This window comes from Castor canadensis, chromosome 2 (genome assembly GCF_047511655.1).
Source record: "Castor canadensis chromosome 2, mCasCan1.hap1v2, whole genome shotgun sequence".
Classification (NCBI taxonomy): Eukaryota; Metazoa; Chordata; class Mammalia; order Rodentia; family Castoridae; genus Castor; species Castor canadensis.
The window spans coordinates 76,748,816-76,775,733 of NC_133387.1; the positions used below are offsets into that span (position 1 = coordinate 76,748,816).

The 26,918-nt window shown below is 35.6% G+C and overlaps 1 protein-coding gene across 8 annotated transcripts in view; it reads right to left on the reverse strand.

Moving 5' to 3' along the window:
* The window catches only part of Crppa (CDP-L-ribitol pyrophosphorylase A), a 294,009-nt gene that overhangs the window by 210,026 nt on the left and 57,065 nt on the right, over positions 1 to 26,918 (reverse strand). For all 8 annotated transcript variants that reach the window (XR_012445225.1, XR_012445224.1, XM_074065075.1 and 5 more), the window contains exon 4: positions 7,428 to 7,532. Coding sequence is in view for 6 of the 8 variants with exons in the window: in XM_074065075.1 (XP_073921176.1) it covers positions 7,428 to 7,532 (105 nt within the window). In the remaining 2 variants the exon portion in view is untranslated. The remainder of the gene's footprint in view (positions 1 to 7,427; positions 7,533 to 26,918) is intronic.

Below are 26,918 nucleotides of genomic sequence, written 5' to 3' on the forward strand. Positions count from 1 at the left end.
TCACTATATTATCTCTAAGATAAGAGCATGCCAACCAACATTCCTTATGACTTATAATGCTATGGTAACTGATCAACAATGTAATTCTGTTGTCAGTAAAATAAGTAATAGAAAACAGACATTTATAGACTTATTCTATACATTTACCAAATGTATTGATCGGACTCATTCAATAAATATTTATCAAGGAACTACCATGTAGTAGGCCTTGTTATAAATGCTGTGAATAGGGCATGAAAAGAGTGAGCAAAATCTTAAGCTTATAGAGACTACATTTAGTCAAGAACATTTTCTTATAAATTAATTTGGGCTGGCAGAGTAGCTCAAGTGGTAAGAATGCCTGCCTACCAAGCATGAAGCCCTGAGTTCAAACTGCAGTGCCACCAATAATAATAATGATGATGATAATAATAATGGTAGTAAAATAGTCTTTAATTCTTTTTCCTGGAAACTCCAAAACTACAAGATATCTGAAATCAGACCTAATAATTATTTGCAATTTAAACAAAATTTTTTTCGATTAGTTGTGTACTACATAGGTTAAAGCCAGGCCAGAAATTAAGAGGAATATACATGGTTAGCAATCCATTTTCTATTCTCTTTTGCTTTGAGAAGTAAAGCTGCATGCTAAACTAAAATTATGACAGCAACTTTTTGCAAATAAATGTTAAACTTACAGAAAAATTATTCTATAAGTCATTTTTGGTATTTAAGAATTCTTGCAAGACAATTTTTGCATTGGAGTCACTCTTATGAATAAAATACATGTTTTCATTTCCTAAAGGTTTAAACTCCTCTAATATTAATTACCTGTATAAAGAAAAAAGGCTCTTAAATTTATTTGCCTCATCTTCTTTATCCTATAGGCTATAGACACCTACTACACACAGATTAAGACTTTTGATTAACATTTTATACATACAGCTGTGAGCACCTCAATCACATTTCTCAAAGAAATATCGATGTAATGAAAATAAACTGCAGAAAATATTTCTGGAAAACTTGGAAAGTATCTTTGTAAGGATAGTCTTATTTTTTTTCCTAACATACTTCAAAGAGAATATAACTGGAAATGTTGTAATTTTAAGTTGAGTTATTTTTTCTTTTACAATAATATGGGTTGTCTTCCTTCTCTTAATTTTAAAAAATACCCTAACAATCAGTATTGAAGTTGATTTGCTTCTGTCAGTATGATCTGTAGCTTTTTTTTGACCTTGTACAATACCCTATTATGGAAAATAATTACCTTTTTTTAAGTCCCATAGTGATAGAATAGAATCTCAGTCCTTTCATTGATTTGTTTTCAAACTGTGCTCACTGGAGCCTCAGGGGCCACGTCAAGGACAGTAATGACGTTCTGTGCAGGTGAGACGCTAGTCAGCCCAGTACCTGTATTTTCCTAGTTCAGCTCAATTTTTGTCTACTTTGTTAGATTGGGTATCTGTGCAATAATTCATCTGCATAATGTGTCTGGCTGAAAAACAAAAAAATTCAATAGCAACCTGACGCTCACAGCCACAGACATAATAATCTTTTCATTCTTAAGGCCAGAAATCTCTCAGCCACTCTAATGTGCATTCTAATGGGACATTCCACCTCTATTTTGTGGGTCTTTCTGTGTTGAGACACAAATTTTCAAAACAGAGCCAAGTCCAGTTGGCCACCATCTTCCCTTGCTTAATACTATACTTTATGTTCTCCCACATTTCACCTTGTAGGATAATGAATATATAATTCCAATTAATCAGAAAAAAACTGGAAACATACATTTAAAATATATAGGATGTTACACATATTGATATTTTTGGAATTTCATTTCCATTTCATCAATTATGTAAATCTAAGAAATATTATTTTCTCTAGACTGGATAACTGTTTGAAAACCTCTAAAAGAGAAACATCACTACATTGTATTGCCAAGGTCAAAAACCAAATAATTAAACTATTGTGTTTCTTTGTTTTAAAACAAAGAGGCAAGAACCCTTAGACTTAAAAAACTGTAGTCTCTATCAAAAGGGATCTTTAAAGTCATTTATCCCAATAATATTGTGATGACACAAATGCTTCAAATCTCCTTGTTAAGATGCGTTTTCAGACAATGAAACACAGTTATTACATTTCTCCAATAATTGGGTATAAATCTCATGCCTTGAAGATGGTTTTGACATTTAGAAATAAGGAGTCTGTTCAATTAAGAATGTACAGTGTAGTAAATGGTCTAGCTAAGTATTTAAAAGTACATTGGCCAAAAATATGGTGTAACTATAAATTTAAGTTCTCATGTAGACTACATGAAACCTCACCAAAATGTTTACTAAGGCCTGCCAAGACACAACTCAAAGGAAGCATGACAGCTGATTCCTATTTCTGGGAGCCATGTATGTAGTTTTCTGCAGTTGGTCACTCATGGAGTGGGGATGGGGGTAACCTGGTCATCCTGGGGGAATATTCCCTACCCTGTATGATGGGTGGGGGGAGACAAAAAAAAAAGTTGTTTTCCTCAGACAGGGGAGGAGAGCTAGTTTGTAAAGGTGACTTCAACCCTAATGTATACTTTTAGCACTTTTTTTAAATAGAATATGACAACTTCAAAATAATAATATTCCTGAAATTTGGGCTGGCACTTAAAACAGTTCTACATGCAGCCATTAGAAATTTCTAGTAATTCTTCATTTTACTATGTCATGAATTCTGTGACTTCTGATGAATAGAAAGGGTACACCACTCCCTGTTTCAGAATCTTCTCTTGCCTTTCTGGTTTATGGTATTAAAATGCCTCTTGATTGCATCCAGATGTGTCTTTTACTGTGTCATTCTTCTGAAACATGCTCTGGGTACTTGGCTCTGCCAGCTAGGTTCAATACCAGTTTTAGTGATTTAGCATAACTTAGGCTTTTCACATCCAATTTTCTTTAATGGTGCATCTTAGGATTCATGTAAAATTAAAACACTAATTTCAAAATGTAGATTCCATTGTTGTGGTTTAAATAGCAATTAACATGTTCTCTGTGCACATAAAATAATACCACAAAATTAAAAGCCTACATGAACTAAACAAGGGCTAAATAGCTAAGAAAATACCAAAAAAAGATAGAAGACCAAAAAAAGAGGAAGAAAAAGGACACAAGCTCTGAAATACCTGCAATAATACACCCACTAATTTCACCTCACTTAGAAGAAATGTGATTGTTGGCGAGGATGTGGGGAAAAAGGAACCCTCATACACTGCTGGTGCGAATGCAAGCTAGTATAGTCACTTTGGAAAACACTATGGAGGCTTCTTAAAAAACTAAACATAGATCTGCCATATGATCCAGCAATACCACTCCTGGGGATATACCCAAAGGAATGCGACTCAAGTTACTCCAGAGGCACCTGCACACCCATGTTTCTTGCAGTGCTATTCACAATAGCCAAGTTATTGAAACAGCCAAGATGCCCCACTACTGATGAATGGATTAAGAAAATGTGGTATTTATACACAATGGAGTTTTACTCAGCCATGAAGAAAAGTGAAATGTTATCATTTGCAGGTAAATGGATGGAACTGGAGAACATCATATTGAGTGATGTGAGCCAGGCTCAGAAAACCAAAACTCATATGTTCTCCCTCATATGAGGACTTTAGATCAAGGGCAAAGGCAGTAATGTTGTTGGACTTGGGTTACATGCTAAGGGGAGAGCACATAAGGGAGGAATGGGGATAGCAAGAAACTCAAAACTTGAAAGTGTTTGATGTCCCCACTGCAGAGGAGCTAATACAGTAGTCTTAAAATGACAGAGGTCAATTTGGGAAGGTGACTGGGAAGAAGTGAAGAGGTCTGGTAGAGATGAATTAATTCGGGTTGTAACACACATGTGCATGGAAGCAATGCTAGGAATCTCTCTGTATAGATATCCTTATGTCAACTAGCAAAAATGCTATGTCTTTCTTATTATTGCTTATGTCTTCTCTTCAACAAAATTAGAGAGGAGGGCAGAACAGCTTCTGCCTGAAAAAGAAAGGGGTTGAGGGACAGGAAAGGGAAGAGGGTGGGGGAGGGGGCCGGGGGGCAGGGAGGAGAAATGGCCCAAACAATGTATGCATATATGAATAAAGAAAAAATAAATAGAAGAAGAAGAAATGTGGTACCTAAAAATCTCACACAGCAGTTTGTAGGATATTTTGCCCAATCCATTGTGTTACAGGCCTTTTAGAGTTCAGTATCCCTTTGACGCATATCATGATTCAAACCTCATTCATAGGAGTGAGGCTACTCATCTCTGTCCGAGTTTTGCCAATGATACTAAGATCTTGATTCCTTTAAGCCTGAAAGTGTGTGTCACCCACATGGCATGTGTTTTTAGGGCTACTGTAACAACACACTACAACCTGGATGGCTCCGAACTATAGAAATACATGCTCTTGCTTCTGAAGGCTACATGTCTGAAATCAAAGTGTAGAAAGGTCCAGGTTCCCTCTGAAGACATTTGGCAAGATCCCTTCCTGGCTTCTTCCTGGCTTCTAGTGATTTCTAGCAAAATTTAGTTACCTTGGTTTGTACATTTGTCACTCTGATTCCTACCTTCTTCAACACATGGCATTCTTCTTCTTAATACCCATTTTTTTCTCTTATTCTTAAATAGACACCAGTCATGTTGGATTTAAATTCTATTGTATTCCAACATGTCCTTATCTTAACTTCATTACTTCTGCAGAAACTCACATCCAGAGATGCCAAGTCTTAGTATTTGAGCATACTTTTTTGGAGGAGATAATTCAAAACAGTATGTGAAATGACTCACCAGTTGAGCTAATAGAGGAATTATGGAAAGACTAACATACCTAAGTGAGCATAAAAGGGAGGCAAAGCCAACATATAGATGAAGACTAACACAGTTTTGCTAGAAAGTGCAATGAAATATGAGCACTTTGCAAAAGTTAAATAAATTTGAAAATGGAGTAGACAATTCAAAAACAATGTGCTCCTTTCCTTTCATCCTCAAACCTGAGTGCTCAATGAAGGCTTGGAATGCCTCCAAAGAGGTCAAAAGTGAGGAAAGTGAGCTCTGACATGCATGTGAGCACATATTAATATAACGCCTCAGAGTTTTCACTTTTATCATAGCCCTCCTTTGACTGTAGCAGACAATCAAAGATACAGTCACTGGGAGTTGTGGGTCAGGGTCCTTAACAAAACATTGAATTGATAATTGACAAAAGTCCTTATAATTAATAATTATTTTACCATAACTATCAGAAGCATACTAACAGTATACTACTATACTAGTAGTGTATCAGTATCAAACTAGTAGTATGTGAGTGAGAGAAACAGAGCAAATAGTTTCCTCTTTAACACACAGTTAAATCCCAAAGATGATTAGCATTAACCTTGACTCTTCCCTGACTCATTCCAGAGACAGGATGTTAAATACATCTCTAGATAGCCCTAGAGGTGTTCACAAAGTACATATTGAGAGAAACCCATAGGAGCCATATACATAAAACCATAAACAAAATGAATAAAGTGTTGCCTGCTGGGCTGATGACACTTAGATGTCCTTAAGTAAGCAGAATTACTGCATAAATCTCAACTAGGCAACAATCCAAGCATGTTACTATTTCTGGAATTTTAGAATTAAAACCTTTAAGTGTATCTGAGACAATCAACATGCAGAAAGGCCTATCAAGTTACTGTGGAAAATATCCAATCAATTTATAGGGTATTCTGTTTTAAAAAATCAATGATGGATTGTATGAATAATCAAAGTTAGAATGAATATGTACAAACTAAAATTTGGTGGATATTCTATACTGATTTACCAGTACTACAAACAATATTTCCAAAGCAGTTACACCTATTTCAAATTTGGAAATGGCCCTAAAACTCTACTTCAGAATGTACTGTTCAGTTCAACACATAACTATCTAATTAAACAAAGGCAAATCACAGGGTAAAATGCCAATACCTCCACAGGAAGTTGCAGTGTGATAATGCTACTACCCTGCTCCCAGCAACAACTCAATTCCCTCCAAAAGAAATCCACTTGTTATTAGAAGAGTTGTGTCTTGCCAGAGGAGAGAGTATAGCTTCCGATACAAGACCAAGAACAGGTCCAGCCACTGCCCTACAGGTCAGAATGATGGTTGATATGCTTCCTACCTAGTCCAGCTGGAGCTACTAATCCAGCCCTGGATAGAAATGTTGCTTTCCGAGCAACAGAGTTATAGCTTCAATCCAACAGAATGAGTAGAATAAAAGGCTACAAACAGAGGGTAAGAAAAAGAAAAAAGTTTCAAAACTTCTATATTCACTCCTGTATGAGAAGTACATTAACCATATTCACCTTCTTAACTTCCTTCTTTTACCCTCCCCCTGTCATATGTGACCTTCCCTTCGCATGAACTGTTTTTTGTACTATGGCTGTGTTTGTATAATCCACATGAGAGAAAACATGTGGCCTTTGATTTCTGAACCTGGCTAACTTCACTTACGATGATGTTCTCCAGTTCCATCCCTTCACCTGCAAAAGATAAAATTTCATTCTTCTTTGTGCTTGAATAAAATTCCATCATATATAAATACCATTCACCAGTAGTGGGGCATCTTGGCTGTTTCCATAGCTTAGCTATTGTGAATAATGATACAATAAACATGGGTTGCAGGTGCCTTTACTGTAACCTGACTTACATTCCTTCGGGTATATTCCTAGAAATTGTATTGCTGGATCACATGACAGTTCTATTTTTAGTTTTTTGAGGAGCCTCCATACTGTTTTCCACTGTGGTTGTACTAATTTCCATTCCCACCAACAATGAATGAACGTTCCTTTTTCCCCACATCCTTGCCAACATTTGTTGTTGGTACTGTTGTTGATGACAGTCATTCTAACAGGAGTGAGGTAGAATCTTAACATGGTTTTGATTTGCATATCCATTATGGCTAGGAATGTTGAGCATTTCTTCATGGCTTTTTGGGTTTTTTTTTTTTTTTTTTTTGGCCATTGGGACTTCTTCCTTTAAAAACCTCTGTTCAGTTCATTTACCCATTTCTTCATCGGGTCATTGATTTTTTTGGGGAGTCTAGTCTTTTGAGCTCTCAGGAATGGGAGAAAGGGGCATAAAGGAGAATGATGGAGGGGTGAATTCAACTATGATATACTATAAGAACTTGTGTAAATATCACAATGTACCCTCAGTATAATAAAAAAAAAAAAAAAGAAAAGGAAAAAGGTGAAGAAAACAAATACAGATTAAAGTGGAATTTGTCTGAATTATCCCAAAGTGAATTGTCTAGAGTCCAAGCAACAGAAATATCACTGGTTCAAGAAACTCAGTGAGACTGCTTGAACTCCCTTTAAGGATTCTACCAGTTTAAAACATACGTACATATGAACATGTGCACACACAAGCAGAAAAGAGCCAGGTAAAGTACTCTCTCTCTTACCTTCCAGAGGTCAGGTGATCCTTCTACAAGTTTGGCTTTAGTATCACAGTATTTTAGAGCCAAGTGCAAACACTCAGTTCCAAATTCCAAGTCATAGTCACTACACTGTTTAAAAAAAAAAAAGTAGTAAAAAAAATAAGCACAGGCACAGGAAGAGTTAACAATCTGTGATTTAAAATGAAACTAATGCTTTTATTTCATAAACTATAGCAAACAGAAAAGGAAGAGCCTAAGAGAACTCACAAACCATTTAATTAGCTACTGATTATGTTATAGAATAATCCTCCTTATGCCCTAAAGGCAAAACAAAACAAAAAAAGGCAATAGGAATGTTGCAATCGTTTTAACAGTTTTGGGCTTCCTCAATAGTGTCAAGTGTTCAATAAACACAATACTTTATTTCCTTTGCTCATAAGTTACTTTTCCAAACCCATTTATAAAATGCTTAAAGGTAGGGCTGAAGAATTTATGTCAGAATTCTTAAATCCAAATCTCCTAACATATCCATACTAAGACATTTATAGGTCACCGTTCTTATTCATTTTAATATTTAAAATATGAATATATTCTTTAAAGATTTACTTTTTATTTCTGAAGATGGAAACAGTTCAGTCTTTGTGTGGAAAATGCAAACATCTCTCAAATTCAGTAAAATAAGATTTTAAGCACAATCATCAAAATAACCAAAAAATAAATGTAATTCAGATGAGTACTCACTATCATATCTCCAAACTCTGCATTAAAGACCAGCTATATAAAGGTAAATGACACATGTATAATGTCCCTATGAACTCAAGCCCAGAAAGAGAGCTGAATTAACAATTTGAAGAGAATGTAATTTGCAGCACTAGAAAAGTAGCTGCCCATAATCCAGTGCTAATTTTATATAAGAGTATCAGGGAAGGCCTATCAGAGACAATGGTCTCTGATCTCCATCTTAAAGCCTAAATAAAATTGGGGGAAGGGCATACTGTTTAAACAAAAGATGCCATGCAAAGATACAGAGACTTGAGACATTATCAAATATTTATCAAGATTTTCAGTTTATGAAAAAGCATAACCATGTAAGGGGGACTTCAGGAAGGTAACAAATATGAATATATTATTTAGCCTTGGCCAAAAGTGTTTTGTTGTATTGGAGGTTACAAAGTTCCAACTGTAGTAGTTTGTGAAATTAAGAAAATATAAAATATACAGTCCCCATTTCACCAGAAAAGTCATAGCTTATATCTTCTATTTTTATATAGTGCATAGCATATTTCCTATAATATTATCAATATTAGCTACATTCAAATAAGCTGAAGTGAATTTCAGTAAACCTCTGCTTTGTTCTTTCAGCATCTGTACAGTGTTATCTGGTAGTATTTAAGTTACATACAGTGAAAAGGAGTTATCTCCTTAACAGATGGTTAAGTCCCAAATATGACTAGCAATAACCCTAACTTTTTCCCTGACTTATCCCACGAACACAATAATTAGCACATCACAAGACAGCCTAATGAGTGCTCACAAAATACATATTGAGAGAAGCCCATGGGATCAGGTACTTCTCCTTGTCTCAGGCGGTGATAGGAAACATTCTGGATGCTATGCTCCCACCACCCATGCAGTACTAGTAAAGTCAAAGGAAAATAGGCAAATACAATAAAGAACATATGAAATAGAGGATAAACACGGAGACTAGTGTGAATTTATCATACACAAACTAATATTAAAATATGTATATTCATGTATCCATGAATGGATTAAACGAGTGATTAGATCAGAGCTCTCATTATCCAATCTCTGGATACTTTACTAATCTCCCAGATGCTTCTCAATCCAATCAAGCTGATAAGATCAACCATCCATATCCTTGTTGGTTAGTCTCTTATAGGGGAAAAATTTGGGGCTCAGGTAAACTGCTTTCTCTTGAGGAATAACTTTATCAAAAAGAATGAAATGTCCTAGAACATTTCACAATGGTTACTTTTGCCCTAGCTGGTATGAAGCACAACAGCATTTTTCTCCAATGTTCGGTTTGAGAACCTAGCCAACCTCCTAAAGGTAAGATTCACAAAAGTATGGGGTATCCCTATGATGGGACTCCTTCAAGTTCTCTCTCAGACTTCCCCACACTGAGTTTCCAGGAATGCTTCAATTATAATATAGGTCTTCTTTCCCGGCACTGGAGATTTTTACTGTGTATTGACCTATTTGGGGGACAATAGTTTGCCATGTGACTTTACTTCTCTCAATGATATAAGGAGTTATTTTAGTTTGTTTAGATTTTTCACTTGTTAAGCTGTAGTAATGACCTCTAAGATCCTTACAGGCCCAAAAGGAAATGAGAAGTCCTACAGACATACTTTCTCAGGAGACCACAGGAGATGGTAGTGTACAAAATCAGAAGAGAAAGGTGAGAAGACAGATGGAATAAGAAAGTATATAGACATACACAGGAGAAGAGAAAGGGAATTCCTTAGATAGTAGTGAAGAGTCTGAAGATAATCACTGTGCAGGACACAGAATGAGACACCGGGTTAAGAGGTTAAGAATGAAAAGAATCTCTTTAGAATGTGTCAGAAAAACTGACTGCCTCTGGAAAGAAAGGCTAAGAGAAAGGGTTGGCCTGATATTTTATTTTGTACCCTTGCCATAGATGAACTGTCCTGTTATTACTTCTTGCTCAAAAAGAATTATGTAATATTTCTGTGCTTATTGTGCTATGTAGCAAAAATATTATATTCCCCAAAATAAATATTTGTAAGAATTATGGTTTTAATTCCAAACATATATATTTAATACTTTCAACAAACCAGTCTCATGTTCTGGTGATAAGCTGCAGAGCATTTAAAATCTAAACACTCAAATCTAAGAATAGCATCTGTATATTGTTGCTATAATATATTAAATCTGGCTACCATTATATGATATACACAGGACATTCATCTTCTCCATGTCAGTCAACATAGTCTTGCTATTATTTTATCTAACAGTTAAAACTATGGGCAAACTATATACATGAAAACTTACAACAGGTTTCTAATCAGGTTCTGCTTAACTAATAGAAGTGTATACACTATAGTGAACATAAGGCACCACAGACGGTAAGAGCATGACTATTAGAATCACACAGACTTGGGTTCCAACTGCGGTATTGCCACACAACAAGTTGTCAGACTACAAACATGCTATTTAATCTGTCCTCAGCTTCTTCCATTTTCAGGAATGAAAGATAAAAGTTGTCATAAAGAACAAATATGACAGCAACTATAAGATATCTGGTATACTATCTGGCTTATAGCCAGTCCTTGGTAAGCTACAATTATTAGTTACAAATTTAAATTGGTGTTTAACAAGTTGTCAGGAGCTAACCAGTAACATCTCATGGTTATGTAGACTTCTATTTTCTCTGCAGGGAGATTGGACACATTCCTGATGATGTATACCATCTTTTCCTTCTGCTGTTCTTCTACCTAGTTTCTGTTCAGAAAAAGGGGAGATTTTCCTTTGTTGTCAAAAGTGGCAAGATTTCCTTCTTTTTTATAGATAGGTAATATTCCAGTGCTTATTTATGTGTGTAATCCTAATTTTTTTTATCCATTCATCCATTGAGAGACAATTAGATTTTCTCCCTTTCCTGACTTCTATGAATAATGCTTTAATGAACATGATTGAAGATATTTCCATGAGTGGCTTATTTCATTTCCTTTGGACATGCACTCAGAGGCAGGATTGCTGCATCAAATCTTTCACTTTTAACATTATGAGAAACCTTCATACTGGTTTCTGCAATGGCTGTGCCATTTTACATTCCCACCAATAAAGTACAAGGAGCCCTTTTCTCCACACCGAGCAAACACTTGTTATCTTGTCTTTTTGATAATAGCTAATACAACATTTATGAGGTGATCTTTACCATCACTTGAATAGCTAATTTCTATAAAAAACCTGCAAAATTAACTTTACTTCTATTATAGCTTCTTTGGAATTTTTGTTTGCAATGTCTCTGACATTCTCTTTCCTCACACTAAACTGCCCTGTTTATCTCACCGAGGTTTCCAAACCTGTGAAGGCTCCATTTTGCTTGGATTAGAAAACCTTCATTTTCTTAGACTCTCCTTATCAAGCAAGACACTATAGTTAATAACATGAAAAATTTTATTATTAGCACTCCAACATCCTTGCTCCCTTGTCCAAATACTACATCTTTATAAACCCAATCATAAATCAATCATATTGTAATCATTCTTAATTTTCAGTTTATACAGGGATATTTACCAAATATCCCTGTAAGATTTGCAAAACCATTTATGCTGTCCCCTTTACCTATTTTGTCTTCTCTGGAGGCATTACTTCTTTTAATCAGCTGTTCTAGTATTTACTTCCATGTGTAATGGTTAACTTTAGCTGAGCAAAAAAATATGCAGAAAAATCTCACTGGCATGTTGCAATAAACTTATTTCTTGCATGGCTGTGCAGTGGCCAGGATGACTGCTTCAAACTGAAATGCTGTTGAGTGCTAATCCATGGATTTGCTGTGCAACTCATACTGGAGGGGCAGCAAGCAAGCAGAATATGAGTATCTTCTTATGGCATAAAAAGAAGACAAAACTAATAGCACAATCACACATTAAGTTTCTATTTATGTTAAATCTGATAAAATCCCATTATCCAAAGAAAGAATTAAGGATGAGAGAAAGATACTTTTTCCCCCAAGGGGCCAAGGCACAGGAAGCGAAATAAAACACTGTTTCCACAGGATGAAGAATTGGGCTCAGTAATTTACCTGCTATACAATACCTCTACGTAACATTCTTATACTGCCTTTTGATTTTCTGTTCCAATCATTTTCTATGGAACAAAAAGAATTTTGTCCTTTTTCTTCTCAACCTTACCACAGTATGCACCTGTATTATTTCCTACTCTTTATTCTTTCAATATCATAATTTTGACTGAATCAATATTGAATGTTTACATTGACTATGTAAACCCCAATCATAGCTGAATCACTTATTACTAAAATTCCTTTTCTGAATAACTCTTTGTTTTCCCTGGAATTTGAGTTTATCTTTTGTTTTATGTGGTTAGATTTCTATATGCTTATGACTCATGCAACACCACACACTTAGATACTTTCCTAAATCTACTCTCAAGATGTTCTAACACATCAGGCATTTTACTAGTCTTTATATTCATGAAAAAGTTACCTTAGAGTCCTCTAAGCTTTATCAACATGAACTGCTTGTCTTTTCTGCCAGTCATACAATTATCACCCTTGGATCTCTCTATATATCATCTTGGGAATTCTCTTCCCCTTTCTCCTATCACATATACCCTAATTCTGTAAACCTCAGTCTTCTTTCTTTACTGACTCATTTTCCTGGAAAAATTCTCCAGTAGCTTTCTATACAGTGATCATGTTGAGATACTTCCAGAAAACTCTAAGCTTAGTATGTTTAGGTATTTCTTCTTAGACTGGACAGATAGCCCAAACAAAATTCTTCCAAGGATAGAAAAGCCAAGACACCAAACCAAGAAGCCCACTGCTTCTCCATTCATCAGTCAATATGTACATTTCTACTAGTCAGTGCTTTGGGCAAGACACTCAGCCCCTTCACATCAATGGTCTCCCAGTATGAAGAGAACACTTCAACCCACCTGCTTCTGTTGAGGTGGTAACTGAGTAGGGAAGTTTACTTAGAGATCTGACTGAGTCTTACACAGCTTTTATTTAACAAACCTTTTTATTATGTCCTTTTTCACTCAATTCCCGAGGCACCTCGTGCTCCAGATCCACAATGTTCAGAATTCTATAGCACATTAAACCCCACCAGTTGCTTGTAGTTTGGCCTTCTTAGCTCTACTGAGTTTACTACTAACTCATAGGTTTTCCAGTTGATGTTCCTTTATTTATCATCGGCTCCTTTCCTAGTCTTATTCTTGAGGATTTATAATGGTTTTCCCTTCCTGCTAGCTATGATGCTTGAGTTGCTAACAAAATGAGATAAATGTTAATTCTGCTACCTATCCAGAAGCATGAATATGTGCATGTTAATTATAAATATAATTATAAATAATCCAAGTTGTCTACATAATTGGTTTCAATTTATATTCCCATAAACAATGTATATAAATGTGGCAGGATTTTTTTTAACATGAAGCAAATGAATATGACTTACAAGCACTCAAAAACATCTCTGAAAAAATATGTTGTACATAATGTTATTATTTTTTCTGGGAAAAGGTTTCCAAATTTTCAGAGGTTTTATATAACACAAAAAGTTTGGAACTATTGTTTTATGGTAATCATGTAATGGTCCACTGCTACAAATAATCTGATTATATATCCTTCTAGCTGTAACATCATTCAAAATACTATTTTGGCAAGGCAGTCTGGGAAGTTTGCCCAACAATGAACAATATATACATTAGACTTAAGCTAAATCAAAGGCATGCACGCACAGGTTTCTCATTCTGTAGTTACAGGGCCATGCTCACAATATTTCAAGTAGTAACAAAATAGACTAGCTTACAAATAGGAAAACAATGAACACCTGGATTCAATTTATCATCTCAAAATCAAACCTGAAGCATTTTGCATACATTTATGTTGTTTGAATTATGCAATGTATTTTAGAATTGCATGAGAGACACTTATCCAAGAAGCTTTGTTCTTACATTCTATCAGATCATCATGAGTAAACAATTTCAGACTATGTTCACATGAGGCTGACAAAACAGATACAACCCCCATTCTATAGGAGGTAGAAGTACAGATGACCTGATGAAATCTTTGGGTACAAATTTTCAGATGAGTTTACAAAGAACTCCATTCAAAAAAAGGCTTTTAAACACTAAGTCAGTGGAAAAAAATAAACCTATGAGATTATTCAAATTTTGGTCAGTCCTACCTAATCAAAACTTACACAGGCAACACCATCCATACTTGTCAGTTAAGTAATACAGTGAAGATTTTTTTCATGCATGTGTCCAAATATTGATGGGAAGAAGATTGCAAACAATTTTACCAGTGATTCTAAAATTGCATTTTTAGCCATTTCTGCTAACCCTTACACTCAAATTGTATCAAACTGTATAAAAAGTAAGAATTTAAGTGAAGTGTTTTTGTTTGTTCGTTTTTGTTTTTTGCTGTTTTTTTGTTTGTCTTCCTTGATAAAGTAAACAGGTCAAAGGTTAGGCAGTAAAAGAAGAAATTAAAATATTGCCCTAAAACGCAAATTACTAACCTTGTGTAACAATGAGTTAACAAGCTGTCAAGTGATATATCTAATCCCAGTGTAAACAACTGAAGAAAAAAAAAATCAAAACCCTGTATCACTATCCAAACTCAGAGATAAGGAAGATTTAAATTCTTGCAGGGAGAATTTGTAGGTAGGGTTCTGCCATAATATCATCAAGAGATTATAAACAACTGAAATAAGCCCAAGAAATAGAGAAGAGGGGGTCTGGATTCAGAAATTGTTTCACTACCAACAGGCTTAGTCACATGATTATATAAGCTGTATGATGCAGTTGAAAATATATGTCCCTTTATTTATGGGAGAAGTATGAAAAACACGATTAGAAAAGTTGGAGAACTACTCATTAATTAAACAAATAGTTATGGAAAATTTGCCAGTCAATAGGCTGAGAAGGATGAGTTAGTCTGGGGAAAAACCACACCAGCAAATGTAAAATGAGAACACTGCCAGAATGGAGGCATGTTCACACACCAGGGAAATGGAAGGAGGCAGCAATGATTGATTAGGTCATGTCTTGTTTCCAACTGATATATTGTAAATCACACTAAATTTGGGCTGAGTTTAGTACATGCAATTAAAACTATAACAATATGCTTTAAACTCTAATCAGATATTATCTTAAGCCATTTACTGACCAAAGTCTAAAAATTATTTTTCTCAAACAGCTTAACCAGTAGCCTCTCGCTGACCTGCTCCTTACACTAATGCTTAGCACCTTCTGCCTGCTCTGTCTCATTTCACACAGTATTTTCAAACCTTTCCTGCAAGTCTTTCACACTGCAATCCAGTTCTCTCAGCATTAACTCTTGACTAAACTGTTATCTACGAAACTCTGCATCTGTCAAACTAAGTAACTTTTTTGCTTAATACCTTTCTTTGTTTGTACTCTACAGTCTAGGCTCTTCATGCAAGACAGATGTCAGTACAGAGCAAGAATATCATTTGCCTTAACACTAAGTCTTCTGGATGGACACCAGTGAAATGCTGTTCAGCAATGAAACAGAATGAAGTAGAGATATATTCAACAGCATGAATGAATCCCAAAATGTTTATGTTTTCTCAAGCAAGACATGAATGATTAAAAATCCATGATTTCATTTATATGACATTCTAGAAAACAGAAACAGTACAGACAGAAAACAGATCACTGGTGTGATCACAGGTCCTAGAGATCATGAGAGGGAATCAATTACAAAGGATCACAAAGCTACTTTTTAGAGCGATGGAAATATTCATTAGATGAATTGCTGAGAGAGTTACAAGACTGTGTGCCCATGCTAATCCTCACCAAAAAAAATGAGGGAATTTTACTGCATATAAATTATGTTTCAATAAATCTTAAATGCAAAATAAACCAAAACCTCATTTATAATAACAACAGCAAACTAGTAGTTTAAGATCATAGAAAACTCTAAAATTTAATTGAAAAAAATTTTAAGTCTAATGAGATAAGACTGTTAGGCATAGATGCTATATTAGAAAGATAGAAAGACCATAGTTCTTCCCAAAATGACCCACAGACAAATTGCAAATAAAATAAATAAAATCTCAATGCCTTTTTTTTTTTAATGGTACGGTGTTAGAACTCAAGGCTTTATGCTTACTAGGCAGGCATTCTACTGCTTGAACCATGCCTCCAGCCCTTTTGCTCTGATTATTTTTAAAGAAGGGTCTCACTTTTTGCTCAGGCCAGCCTGGACCACAGGTCTCCTATTTTATGCTTCCGTCCCTCCCTGGGATGACATGCATGTGCCACAACATCCTGCTCTTTTTCTATTGAGATGGGGTCTCACAAGCATTTTTGCCCAAGTTGGCCTAGCACCATGAACTTCCCAATCTCAGCCTCCCAAGAAGCTTGGGATAGCAGGTGCACACGACCCACACTGGCCTCAAACACCAATTTACCCAATATCAGTCTCCCAAGTAGCTAGAATTACAAGCATGAGCCACCAGTTCCTGGCTAACATCCCCACACTCTTCATGAAACCTGATGAACTGATCACAAAGAACACCATAACACCACTGAATAAGAAGAATCAAGAAATATGATCTACCTTATCAAATTCTAAATGCTATAACTGTATTTCTATTTAAATAATAATAAGATTATATCATATCACCATTTTTACATATGCATTATAATGTGATAGCAATTAAGATAGCTTGCTCATAATAAGACAAGTAGCCATAGAACTTAGTGTCAGAAAAGCTATCATGTGTTTATGAATACCTAATATGTGACAGCTAGAATTACAGGCAAGTGGGAAGTTAATAAAGAATTAATCTATAAACACTATTTCACTGTAGTGAAATTGGTTATCACTACAAAAAATAAAAATTGTTCTGTGATGCAAACCATACACAAAAAACTTCACCAAAAGTAAATAGAATATTTTTATGAACTTGAAGTAGAATTTCTTAAATAGGAAAGACTAACAATCTCAAAAACCCTGGAAAGTTGAATATGCCAAATTGGAGAAGGTATTTATGCCACTAATAATAAATGACTTGAATCTAGAATATAAAAAGGACTCTAAGGAACCAATAAGAAAAAAATTAGCATAAAAACTCAAGTGGGCTGGACACATATCTCAAGCCATAAAGCACCTACACACATATTCACAAGCATAAAGCCCTGAATTCAAAAATGGCTAAGAAAGGTGACAAAAGAAAACACAAATGATCTACATGCATCTGACACTCAACTACTATTTAGAATAATTTCAAACAAAACATCCTTGAGATACAACTTCACTTATACTAGACTGAGAAAGTTTGAAAAGCAGGAGCTCTCCCATCTATGACTTGGAGTGTAAGATATCATTACCACTTGAGTACATGTTTTAGCTTCTCTAATAAATTTGAATGTGCAGATATTGTATGACCCAAATTCCTCTCATAGATATGTCTCCTAGATATATATTTCATATAGGCTAGGAGATTCATACAAGACTGTCATTGTTAATGGATTTACTATCCCCAAATGTTCACTCCCCAGCCATGCATGTCATGACATTTGTTTTGTAATTCTACTAAGTTATTAAAGGATGTTTTCTCTGCCCTTGGCTTTGGATTTGGCTTAGGACTGACCTGGCCAAAGAAATTAAAGAGTAACACTGTACTAGTTCTAAGCTTAACATTTAAGGGTCTTCTCATGTTGCCCTTTTGTGCCTTTGCTAGTCTCCATTAAAAGATAATACTCTGAATAGAAAGACATGGGACTGGGCTGCCCCAGCTAACCTTCCCAACTGCACCAAAAGCAGAACTACCAGTAGATCAATGAAATACATGACTTGTTTCAGGCCACTGAGTTCAAGTACTTGACATTTGCATAGCAATAGAAAACTAATATGGACATATCCAGAAATCCTTTACATAAGATAATGCCATTATGGGTTGAATTTTTCAATTCAAAAAAAGATATACTGAAATCAGTACCTCTGGGACCCTCAGAAAATGACCTTTAAAAAGAGAGCTTTTACAGAGTGAAAAATGAGATCAGGATGGGCCCTAATTCAATCATTGAGGTTCTTATAAAAATAAGAAATTTTAGAACAAGACAAACACACATAGAGGAGTGACACATGGGGACACAGGGAAAAGACAGCTAAGTGACTAGAGAGTTGCATCTATTTACCAAGAAATGCAAGGACAACAGTAGAAGCTAAGAACATACACGGAAAGTTTCTACCTTGGAGCTATCAGAGAGCATGGCCCTACCAACACCATAACGCTATATTTTTAGTCTTCAGAAACATGAGACAACAAATTTTTTATTTTATTAAGTTGCTGAGATTTAGAATGTTTTTATAGCAGCCCTAGAAAACTAATACATGCCCCTCACAAGAACACCAAAACCTAAAATTTGGTCTTAAAAACCTGGCATTAGGAAGCAAAGAAATTGAAAGGGAAAAAAATCATGTCAAAGTGGAGGGGTATGCATTAACTTGGAAGACAAAAAATTTATCTAATCAATTTATGAAGTTGGACTTCATGACGTCTAAGGAGGATGTTGAAAGCTCCTACTGGCATCTGTAATATGAGTGAGTAAACAATACTTCACTAATGAAAAGAGCTAAGAACTGTCTAGTTTACAAGTAGAAGTAAAACAAATATAGAAAACACAGAAATTTGACAGCAGAGAAAAGAAAACTTATCTCCCATCTCCCTACAGAGAGGGCCCTAAAGCCAATCCCAGGAAGAACAGGGATCTAATAAAGGAATGATCAGGGTGAAGAAGCCTGACAGTATTGTCCAACAGGATTACAAAATTTCTGTGGACCAGTGATTGGCATTTGTCTCCCATACTTCTTTTTTGTGATGTATTAGCATATAATATTTGTAGAGGGAGATATATTATACTTACATATGTGCTTAAAACATATCTCAGTTAGATTTACCCCCTTCCATCATTCTTCTTCTAACTCCCCTTTCTTAGAATAATTTCAACAGGTTTCATTCTTCTACTTTCATATACGAATGCAAAATACATCCACCGTATTCACCCTTTCCTTATGCCCACCTCACACTGGTACCTACCTCCAGAAAAGACTTATTTTACCTCCTGTCCTTCATTTTTTACGTGCATATTGATATTCCAAGGGAGTCTTGCCTTGGTACTTTAGGCCTCTATATATTGTGCTTTAATCAAATTAATGTCCCTCTACTGTTTTTACTTATTCTCGATCACCATGCTCCCCTGATATTCAACAAGTTATAGTAAATTATGTTATATTCATATATAGATGGCTTGTATCAATATTTTTCATTTTCTAACATTTTCTTTCCCTCTCCAGACTCCTGTAGTCTGCAGTCCCCTCAGACAGTCTTACTAATTTTGTTCTCTCACTATGTATATGTATATATGTGTGGGGGTATATATATATAATCATATTTGTATCTCTATATACATTTAATTTATGGGTCTGGTTTTCACATACAAGGGAAAACAAGCAACCTTTGACTTTTGACCCTGGCTTAATTAGCTTAACATGAAGTTCTCCAGTTCTATCCATTTCCCTGAAAACAACCTAATTTCATTCTGCTTTATGACTGACTAAAACTCCATTATGTGTTATATATATACATTTTCTTGATCCATTCATCAGCCATGAGATATCTGGGCTATTTCCAAAGCTTGGCTTTTATAAATAGTGCTGCAATAAACATGGGTGTGCAAGTGGTTCTATCATATCCTGGAGCACATTCCTTCAGATGTATGCTTAGGAGTCCCACTCTTCTTTGGTAGAAACATATTTACTGTGGGTAGTCCAAGTTCCACAGCTGTAATTTGGGCATATAGGTAACACAAAACTTCGTTTTAATTCTCATGTGTTCATATAGAGACACTGAAATAGGGACTGACATATAAATCATGACATCTCAGTCCTTCAGCATTATGATATGACTACATGAGATTGAAAGAATCCTAAAATGTTATTTAAAATACTTAAATGTTAAAGGGCTATGAATAATTGTGACTTAAAGGGTAAAGTCTAGTAGATAGTATTTGGGGACCCAATACTACACATTCTCCAAATCTATACTCTTTGTCATGTAACTTTACATTTCTCTCTATTAAGGTATGAAATATATTTTCCCATCCCAAGATGTTAATTTGGGCATGTGATTTGCCTTAGCCAGCAAAATGAGGCAGAAATCACAGTGTACCAGTTGTAAATCTGGTAAATTTCCCCTCTCTTATACTTGTTTTATCTTCATGAGAACATGCTTGCACAATCCACTGGTCAAAGAAAGATGAAGGGATCAGACCTACTGTATGGACTTGCAGTACAAAGCAGAACTGTCAGCCAAGCCCATTATAAACAAGCATGAGCCCCAGCTACCTTACAGAAGCATGAGCATAAATTACCACTAAGCTGGGTCTTCTGGTTAGTTTAATACACACTATTTGCATAACAAGAGAAAAAACTGATATAACTGTTGAAAAGTTGTTTGAAATTACCCAAAAACTAGAAATAATTCAATGAACAGCACTCAGTATATTAATGCAATATAAAAATAATAAATTATAAATATATTCAACAGAAAAATCAAAACCATCACTATGCAAAAAAGTCCCAGAAAAATATTACCAGTGTGATTTTATTCATAAATACATCAAAACTAAGCAATTTTAGAAACATCTACATATGTGGTAAAAATATAGAAAAAGAAAGGCAAGTAAATCATTGTGACAAGATTAGGGACAATAGGAAGGATATGAATATAATCAGGAACAGGGAAACAAACAGGAAGGAGAACACAGAGAGATCAAACAAGATACTGGCAATATTCTATCTTCCAAGCTGGATGAACACAAAATTAAATATCTACTGTTTGTTTTCAGATCAATTTACCAAATGTATATAATACACATAAACTCACAGACAAAAACCTTCCCTGGCAGAAATGGATTAAGTACTTTGTGTCCCTCCCTCACCAGCAGAGTGCTAAGATGTGGTGCCCTATTCAAGATGAGCTCCATTAGCACAGAAAGTTGCAGACTGGTAAGGAAGTTATTTAGCAATTATAGATCAGGATTGTCTAAGGACATGGGGAGGTTAGCCAGAACACCTGGATTGTAGTAATTCTTCTCTAATTGGTAACAATCTATTCTGAAAAACTTCCTAAGCCTCCTCTACACCAAGGAGTTGAGGTCATTTCTTTTGTTCAACTATAAACAAGTGAATGAACCACAGACTAACAGGTGAATCACTTTTCTGTTCTTTCTCTGCACAATCTGTGTATTCCACCAACGGACAGAAGAACATGACACTGTCTACCACCAACTCCCCAGTGCATTTAATCTGACTTTGTGCACTACCCTTTGATGAAATTTGACTGCACAAGACTAATGTGTTCAAGCTTACCTCGGTGTTTGCCACATTGAAGGCAGTTGCCCTTTAGTACAGAGTCTCTCTTCCTTGAAGACATGAGAGCTAGTCAGGGATACACTCTGGGCAATAGCAATTTCAGGAACAATGAGAACTGGCAACAGAGGCAATGATTTCAAAACTCTCCAGAAGGGTGATCACTATACAAGTGTGATAGCATTGCTATTGACTAGTTATAAATGAGTCAAATCATTCAAAAACTTTTTCCATATCAAAATGACAAAAAATTATTGGAGTAAAACCACAAAAGTGCTGATTCAATATCCCATTCATAGAGTATTTGAAATCTCCAGAATATCAATTCCTCATGAATTCCTCATCTTTATGAACACTGGTGCAATCATTCTATTATGCATAATGGTTGTAGATAGCCTATAAGGTTGTAGATCCTTGTCAGACTAAGGATCTTTTAACTTAAAAGTACACTTGTACAAAGGAATCCATCTACAATACAACCAATATTTAACAAGAATCATGCAACCAATATTAAGAATGATTTTTAATATTAGAACAATATTTGGTACTATAGATGGACTTGGAAACATATTCTTTCCAAAAACTACTCTGAAAAACTTATTCTTGACACTCAAAAATCATGATCTGTAACACTCTTTGTAAGAAGTACAATATTGTCTGAATCCATTTTTGTTGTTATAATGAAATACTTGATATGGGGTAATACACATAGAAAACAGGTCAACTTGGACCATAATTCTGGTAGCTGGAGAGTCCAAATAGCATGGCACTGGCACTTGAGGAGGGACCCACTGGCTATGCTATATAGAGGAGAAGAAGAAAGTGAAGTAGTCAAATATAGAAAGGGATCAAGCACACAGGGCAGCTATTCTTGATATGACACACTCTCACAGAACTAACCAAGATGTGTGATAATTACATTAATCCCTCCAAGGGTGGTACCAGACAGCTTAATCACGATTACGAGTGTGACAGCATTGCTAGGCCCCACCTCTTAAAGATCCAGCACCTCTCAAAATTACACTGGGGACCAAATTTCTATGAAACTTTGGGGGATACATTCAAACCTTACCAAAACAATGGCAAATTTTTTAACATAGAAAATTATAAGTAAGAAAAAGGGAGAAGTAGTTAAAGAAAGGACTAAGGCTAAAGCAAGACTCTTATTCATGCCCAACTCTAAGTCCTCTGAAAGCACAACATTCATTACCAGATTAATAATTGCTGTTTCCTCAGTGTTGACATTTATTCTCTGCTATTCAACGTAAGTAAAGGCACATTCCCAAAAGATTATCCAACAGACACAGGCCTAGGTGAACACTAAAAGAAAGTGGAAACAAGCTGACTTGATGATTAATTTTTCATTTTGAAGATGTTTAGACTAAGAAACATATGTAGATATTAAAGAAAGAAATCTCTTAAAATGTAGATGCCACGGGATCAAAATAGATGATCTTTCCTACAAAGCCAATCATAGAGGATCTCTTTTTCTGGGAATCATCACATGAGCAAAAGACTTAATATCCATCAAGTGAACTAAAAATTATCTTAATTTGTAGGCATGGAACCACAAAAAAGCTGAAGAATATTTTTGAGGGAAAAGGGGATTCAATTTTTTTAAATACATTTAATATATTCTCTTGTGTATTATGTTCCAAGTTAAGAGAGAGAGAAAAAGAGAGATTGATTCAATACATCCTTACTAGATCTTACCAAATCATAACAGAATTTGAGTAGACATGTAATTCTTTTTTCCAGGAAGTATAATTCTTATGAGAGATCTCAGGATGATTATACTGGAGACTAAAAGCTATCTCTTGATCATTCAACTTGAAGCCCAAATTGAAGCAATTTTTTTAGATCCTAAACATTCCCAAATCACAAAAATGCTACTACGTTTTTGCATCAGCCAGTACCATTTCAGGCTCTCTTGTTGCAATGAGGAAAAAGTAGAATATATCTTTTTCATACCAGAATAGTGAAAATCAGCAACTGGAATTGGACATTCCAGTTCATTTTTGTCAAGTTTTAGTTTTTGTCATTTCTCCCAGAGGGATCATTCCTGTAGGTTTAGGGTAGACAAGTCTTAGAATTAACTCCAAAGGGACCCAGTAATAGAAGGGCCCCAATGCTTTACTGAGTTTTACCTACAAAACCTTGATAGGTGCTAACAGGAAATATTGTTAAAAAAAAAAAAATCTTACTACCAGCAGTAAATTTCTCCCTTAAGAGAAACTAGTCATCCAGAACCTAAATTGCTAGGGCTCTATTAGAGCCTAACTGACCTGGAGGAATGGAAATATCTAACTCAGCTAACTCTAATCCTTCAAGTAAGAAAAAGAAATAGCCAGTTCTCACCTACTCCAGCTATCCTGCCCCACCTATGGGAAGAAAAAAACTTGTCCAACAAGTTCACAGCTCAGGCCTAGGCTCACAAAAACACTGAGACCTTCTAATCATTAACTATAGGAGCCACCCTTACACTTTACCACCCAATTACTAATGACCCATTTACTGTAGCTCTTTTTGCCCAGTACCTCATGTCCATCCTTCCACCCATATTAAAGACATATTAAAGGGCAAAACCAGAATTGAACAGAAGGAACAAGATTGTAATCATATACATCAGGGATGTTAGAATTATCAGACAGGGAATTTAAGACAACTGTGATGACATAGAAGAGCCTCTAATATTTAAAGCAAACAGCAAGGAAGAAGAGATGAAAAATTTAAGTGGAGATACAGAAATCTTAAAAAAAAAATTAGAGATAGAAAAAACTAACAAATCAAGAATGCTTTGATTGGTTCATTAGTAGACTGGAAATTATTTAAGAAGAATCTCTGAGACAAGGGTGAGTACTCTCCCCAATCCTATTCTCCCCAATCCTGTTGAATAGGAATTCAGTCTGGTTAGGATTGAATTCCTAGCCAGAGCAATAAGACAGGAAAAAGAAATAAAGGATACAAATAAGTAAGGAAGAAGTCAAACTAGCCATATTCACAGCCAACATGGTCTTATGCCTAAAAGACCCAAACACACTACACCAAAAAACTCCTAGACACTATAAACAGCTTCAGCAAAGTAGCAGGATACAAAATCAATTTACAAAAATCAATACATTTTCTATAACCAACAATGAACAGATTGAGAAAGAATACAGGAAAACAATTCCATTTATAATAGCCTCAAAAAAAAATTCAAAAACCTAGGAATAAACTCAGCAAAGGATGTAATTGACCTCTACAAATAGAACTACAAACCATGGAAGAAAATCGAAGACGACTACAGAACGTGGAAAGATCTCCCATGTTCATGGATTGGCAGAAGCACCATAGTAAAATGGCTATACTATCAAAAGCAATCTATATGTTTAATGCAATTCCCATCAAAATCCCAACTACATTTATCACATCACATTTAGGGTTGAAAAATCAACCCTAAAATTCATTTGTAAGCAAAAAAAGACAATGTATATCCAAGGCAATACTGAGCAAAAAGAGCAACACTGGAGGTATCACAATACAACTACAGAGCCACAGCAATAAAAACAGCATGGTACTGGCTCAAAAACAGATATGAAGACCAGTGGAACAGAATAGAAGACCCAGATGTGAATCCATGCAGCTACCCCCACCTAATTTTCGACAAGGCACCAAAAACATGTGATGGAGAAAAGACAGCATCTTCAACAAATATTGTTGGGAAAACAGGATATCTTTCTGCAGAAAACTGAAACTAGATCCATGTTTGTCACTTTGTACAAGTATCAATTCAAAGTGGATTAAGGACCTTAATACCAGATCTGAAACTGTGAAGCTAGTACAAGAAAGAGCAGGGAATACACTGGAAGCAATAGGTATAGGCAATGACTTCCTCAGTAGAACTCAATTGGTCAGCAACTAAGAGAAAAGATCCACAAATGGGACTACAAGAAATTAAAAAGTTTCTGGACGACTGAAGAAATGGTTTATAAATTGAAGAGGCTGCCCAGAGAAAAATCTTTGCTAGCTATACATGATAAGGGACTGATAACCAGAACACATAAGGAGCTCAAAAAACTAAACTCCCCAAAAAATCAATGACTCAATGAAAAAATGGGCAAATGAGCTGGACAGAGCCTTCTCAAAGGAGGAAGTCCAAATGACCAAAAAAACATGGAAGAAAAAAAAAAAGCTCACCATCTCTGACCATGAAAGAAATACAAGTCAAAACCACATTAAGATTCTACCTTCCTCCTGTTAGAATGGCCACCATCAAGAACACAAACAACAACAAACATTGGTGAGGATGCGGAGAAAAAGGAACTGTCATACACTGCTGGTGAGAATTTAAGCAAGTACAACCACTATGGAAAACAGTATGAAGATTCCTTGAAAAACTAAAAATAGACCTGCCATACTACTCCTAGAGATATACCTGAAGGACTGTGAGTCAGTTTTACAACACCATGTTTATTGCAGCACTATTCACAACAGTTAAGCTATGGAAACAGTCAAGACACCCCACTACTGATGAATGGATTAAAGAAATGTGGTATTTATGCACAGTGGAATTTTACTCAGCCACAAGACAAATGAAATTTTGTTATTCACAGGTAAAGGCATGGAACTGGGAAGTCATTTTAAGTGAAGTTAGCCAGGCTCAGAAGGCCAAATGCCACATGTTCTCCCTCATATGTAGAATATAGCTCTAAAATAAATATAGCAATATTATGGGATGCTGGTCACACTAAGGGGAAGTCACACATAGAAGGATAGGACAGGGAAGGAAATTAAGAACTTGAATGTGGTTTATGTGCTCTCTGTACAGGAATGAATACAGAAATTTTATATTGACTGAGGCCTCCATGGGAAGAGGACTAGGGTGGAGTGAAGAGGATTAGAGGAGATGAATCAATTGGGGTTGTATATGCATGGAAATATCACAAGGAAACTCCCTGTGTACCTAACTTTACCTCAAAAAAGCAAAACAGTCATGTTTTTCTTTTCACTTTTTTCTTCTACATATTCAGAGAACAGGAGGGCAGAACAGATGTGGGGGGAGTTGGCACCAGTGGCGGGGGGGTGGCAGGGAAATGGGGTAGAAGGGTGAATATGATGCAAAAAATGTGTACACATGTATGTAAATGCAAAAATAATACCTGCTGAAACTGTTCCAGGATTGGGGCAGGGGGATAAAGGGGAGTGGTTGAGGAGGCAAAGTCATGTATGATATATTTGATATATTGTGCAAATGCCACAATGTATCCCCAGACAGCACAACAATAAAGGACAAAAAATAAGCCATAAAAAAGAATCTCTGAGCCTAAGGATAACTGAATACCACAAGGAAAAGTGAAAAGTAAAGAGAATAAAAGCTGAAACAGGGAGGG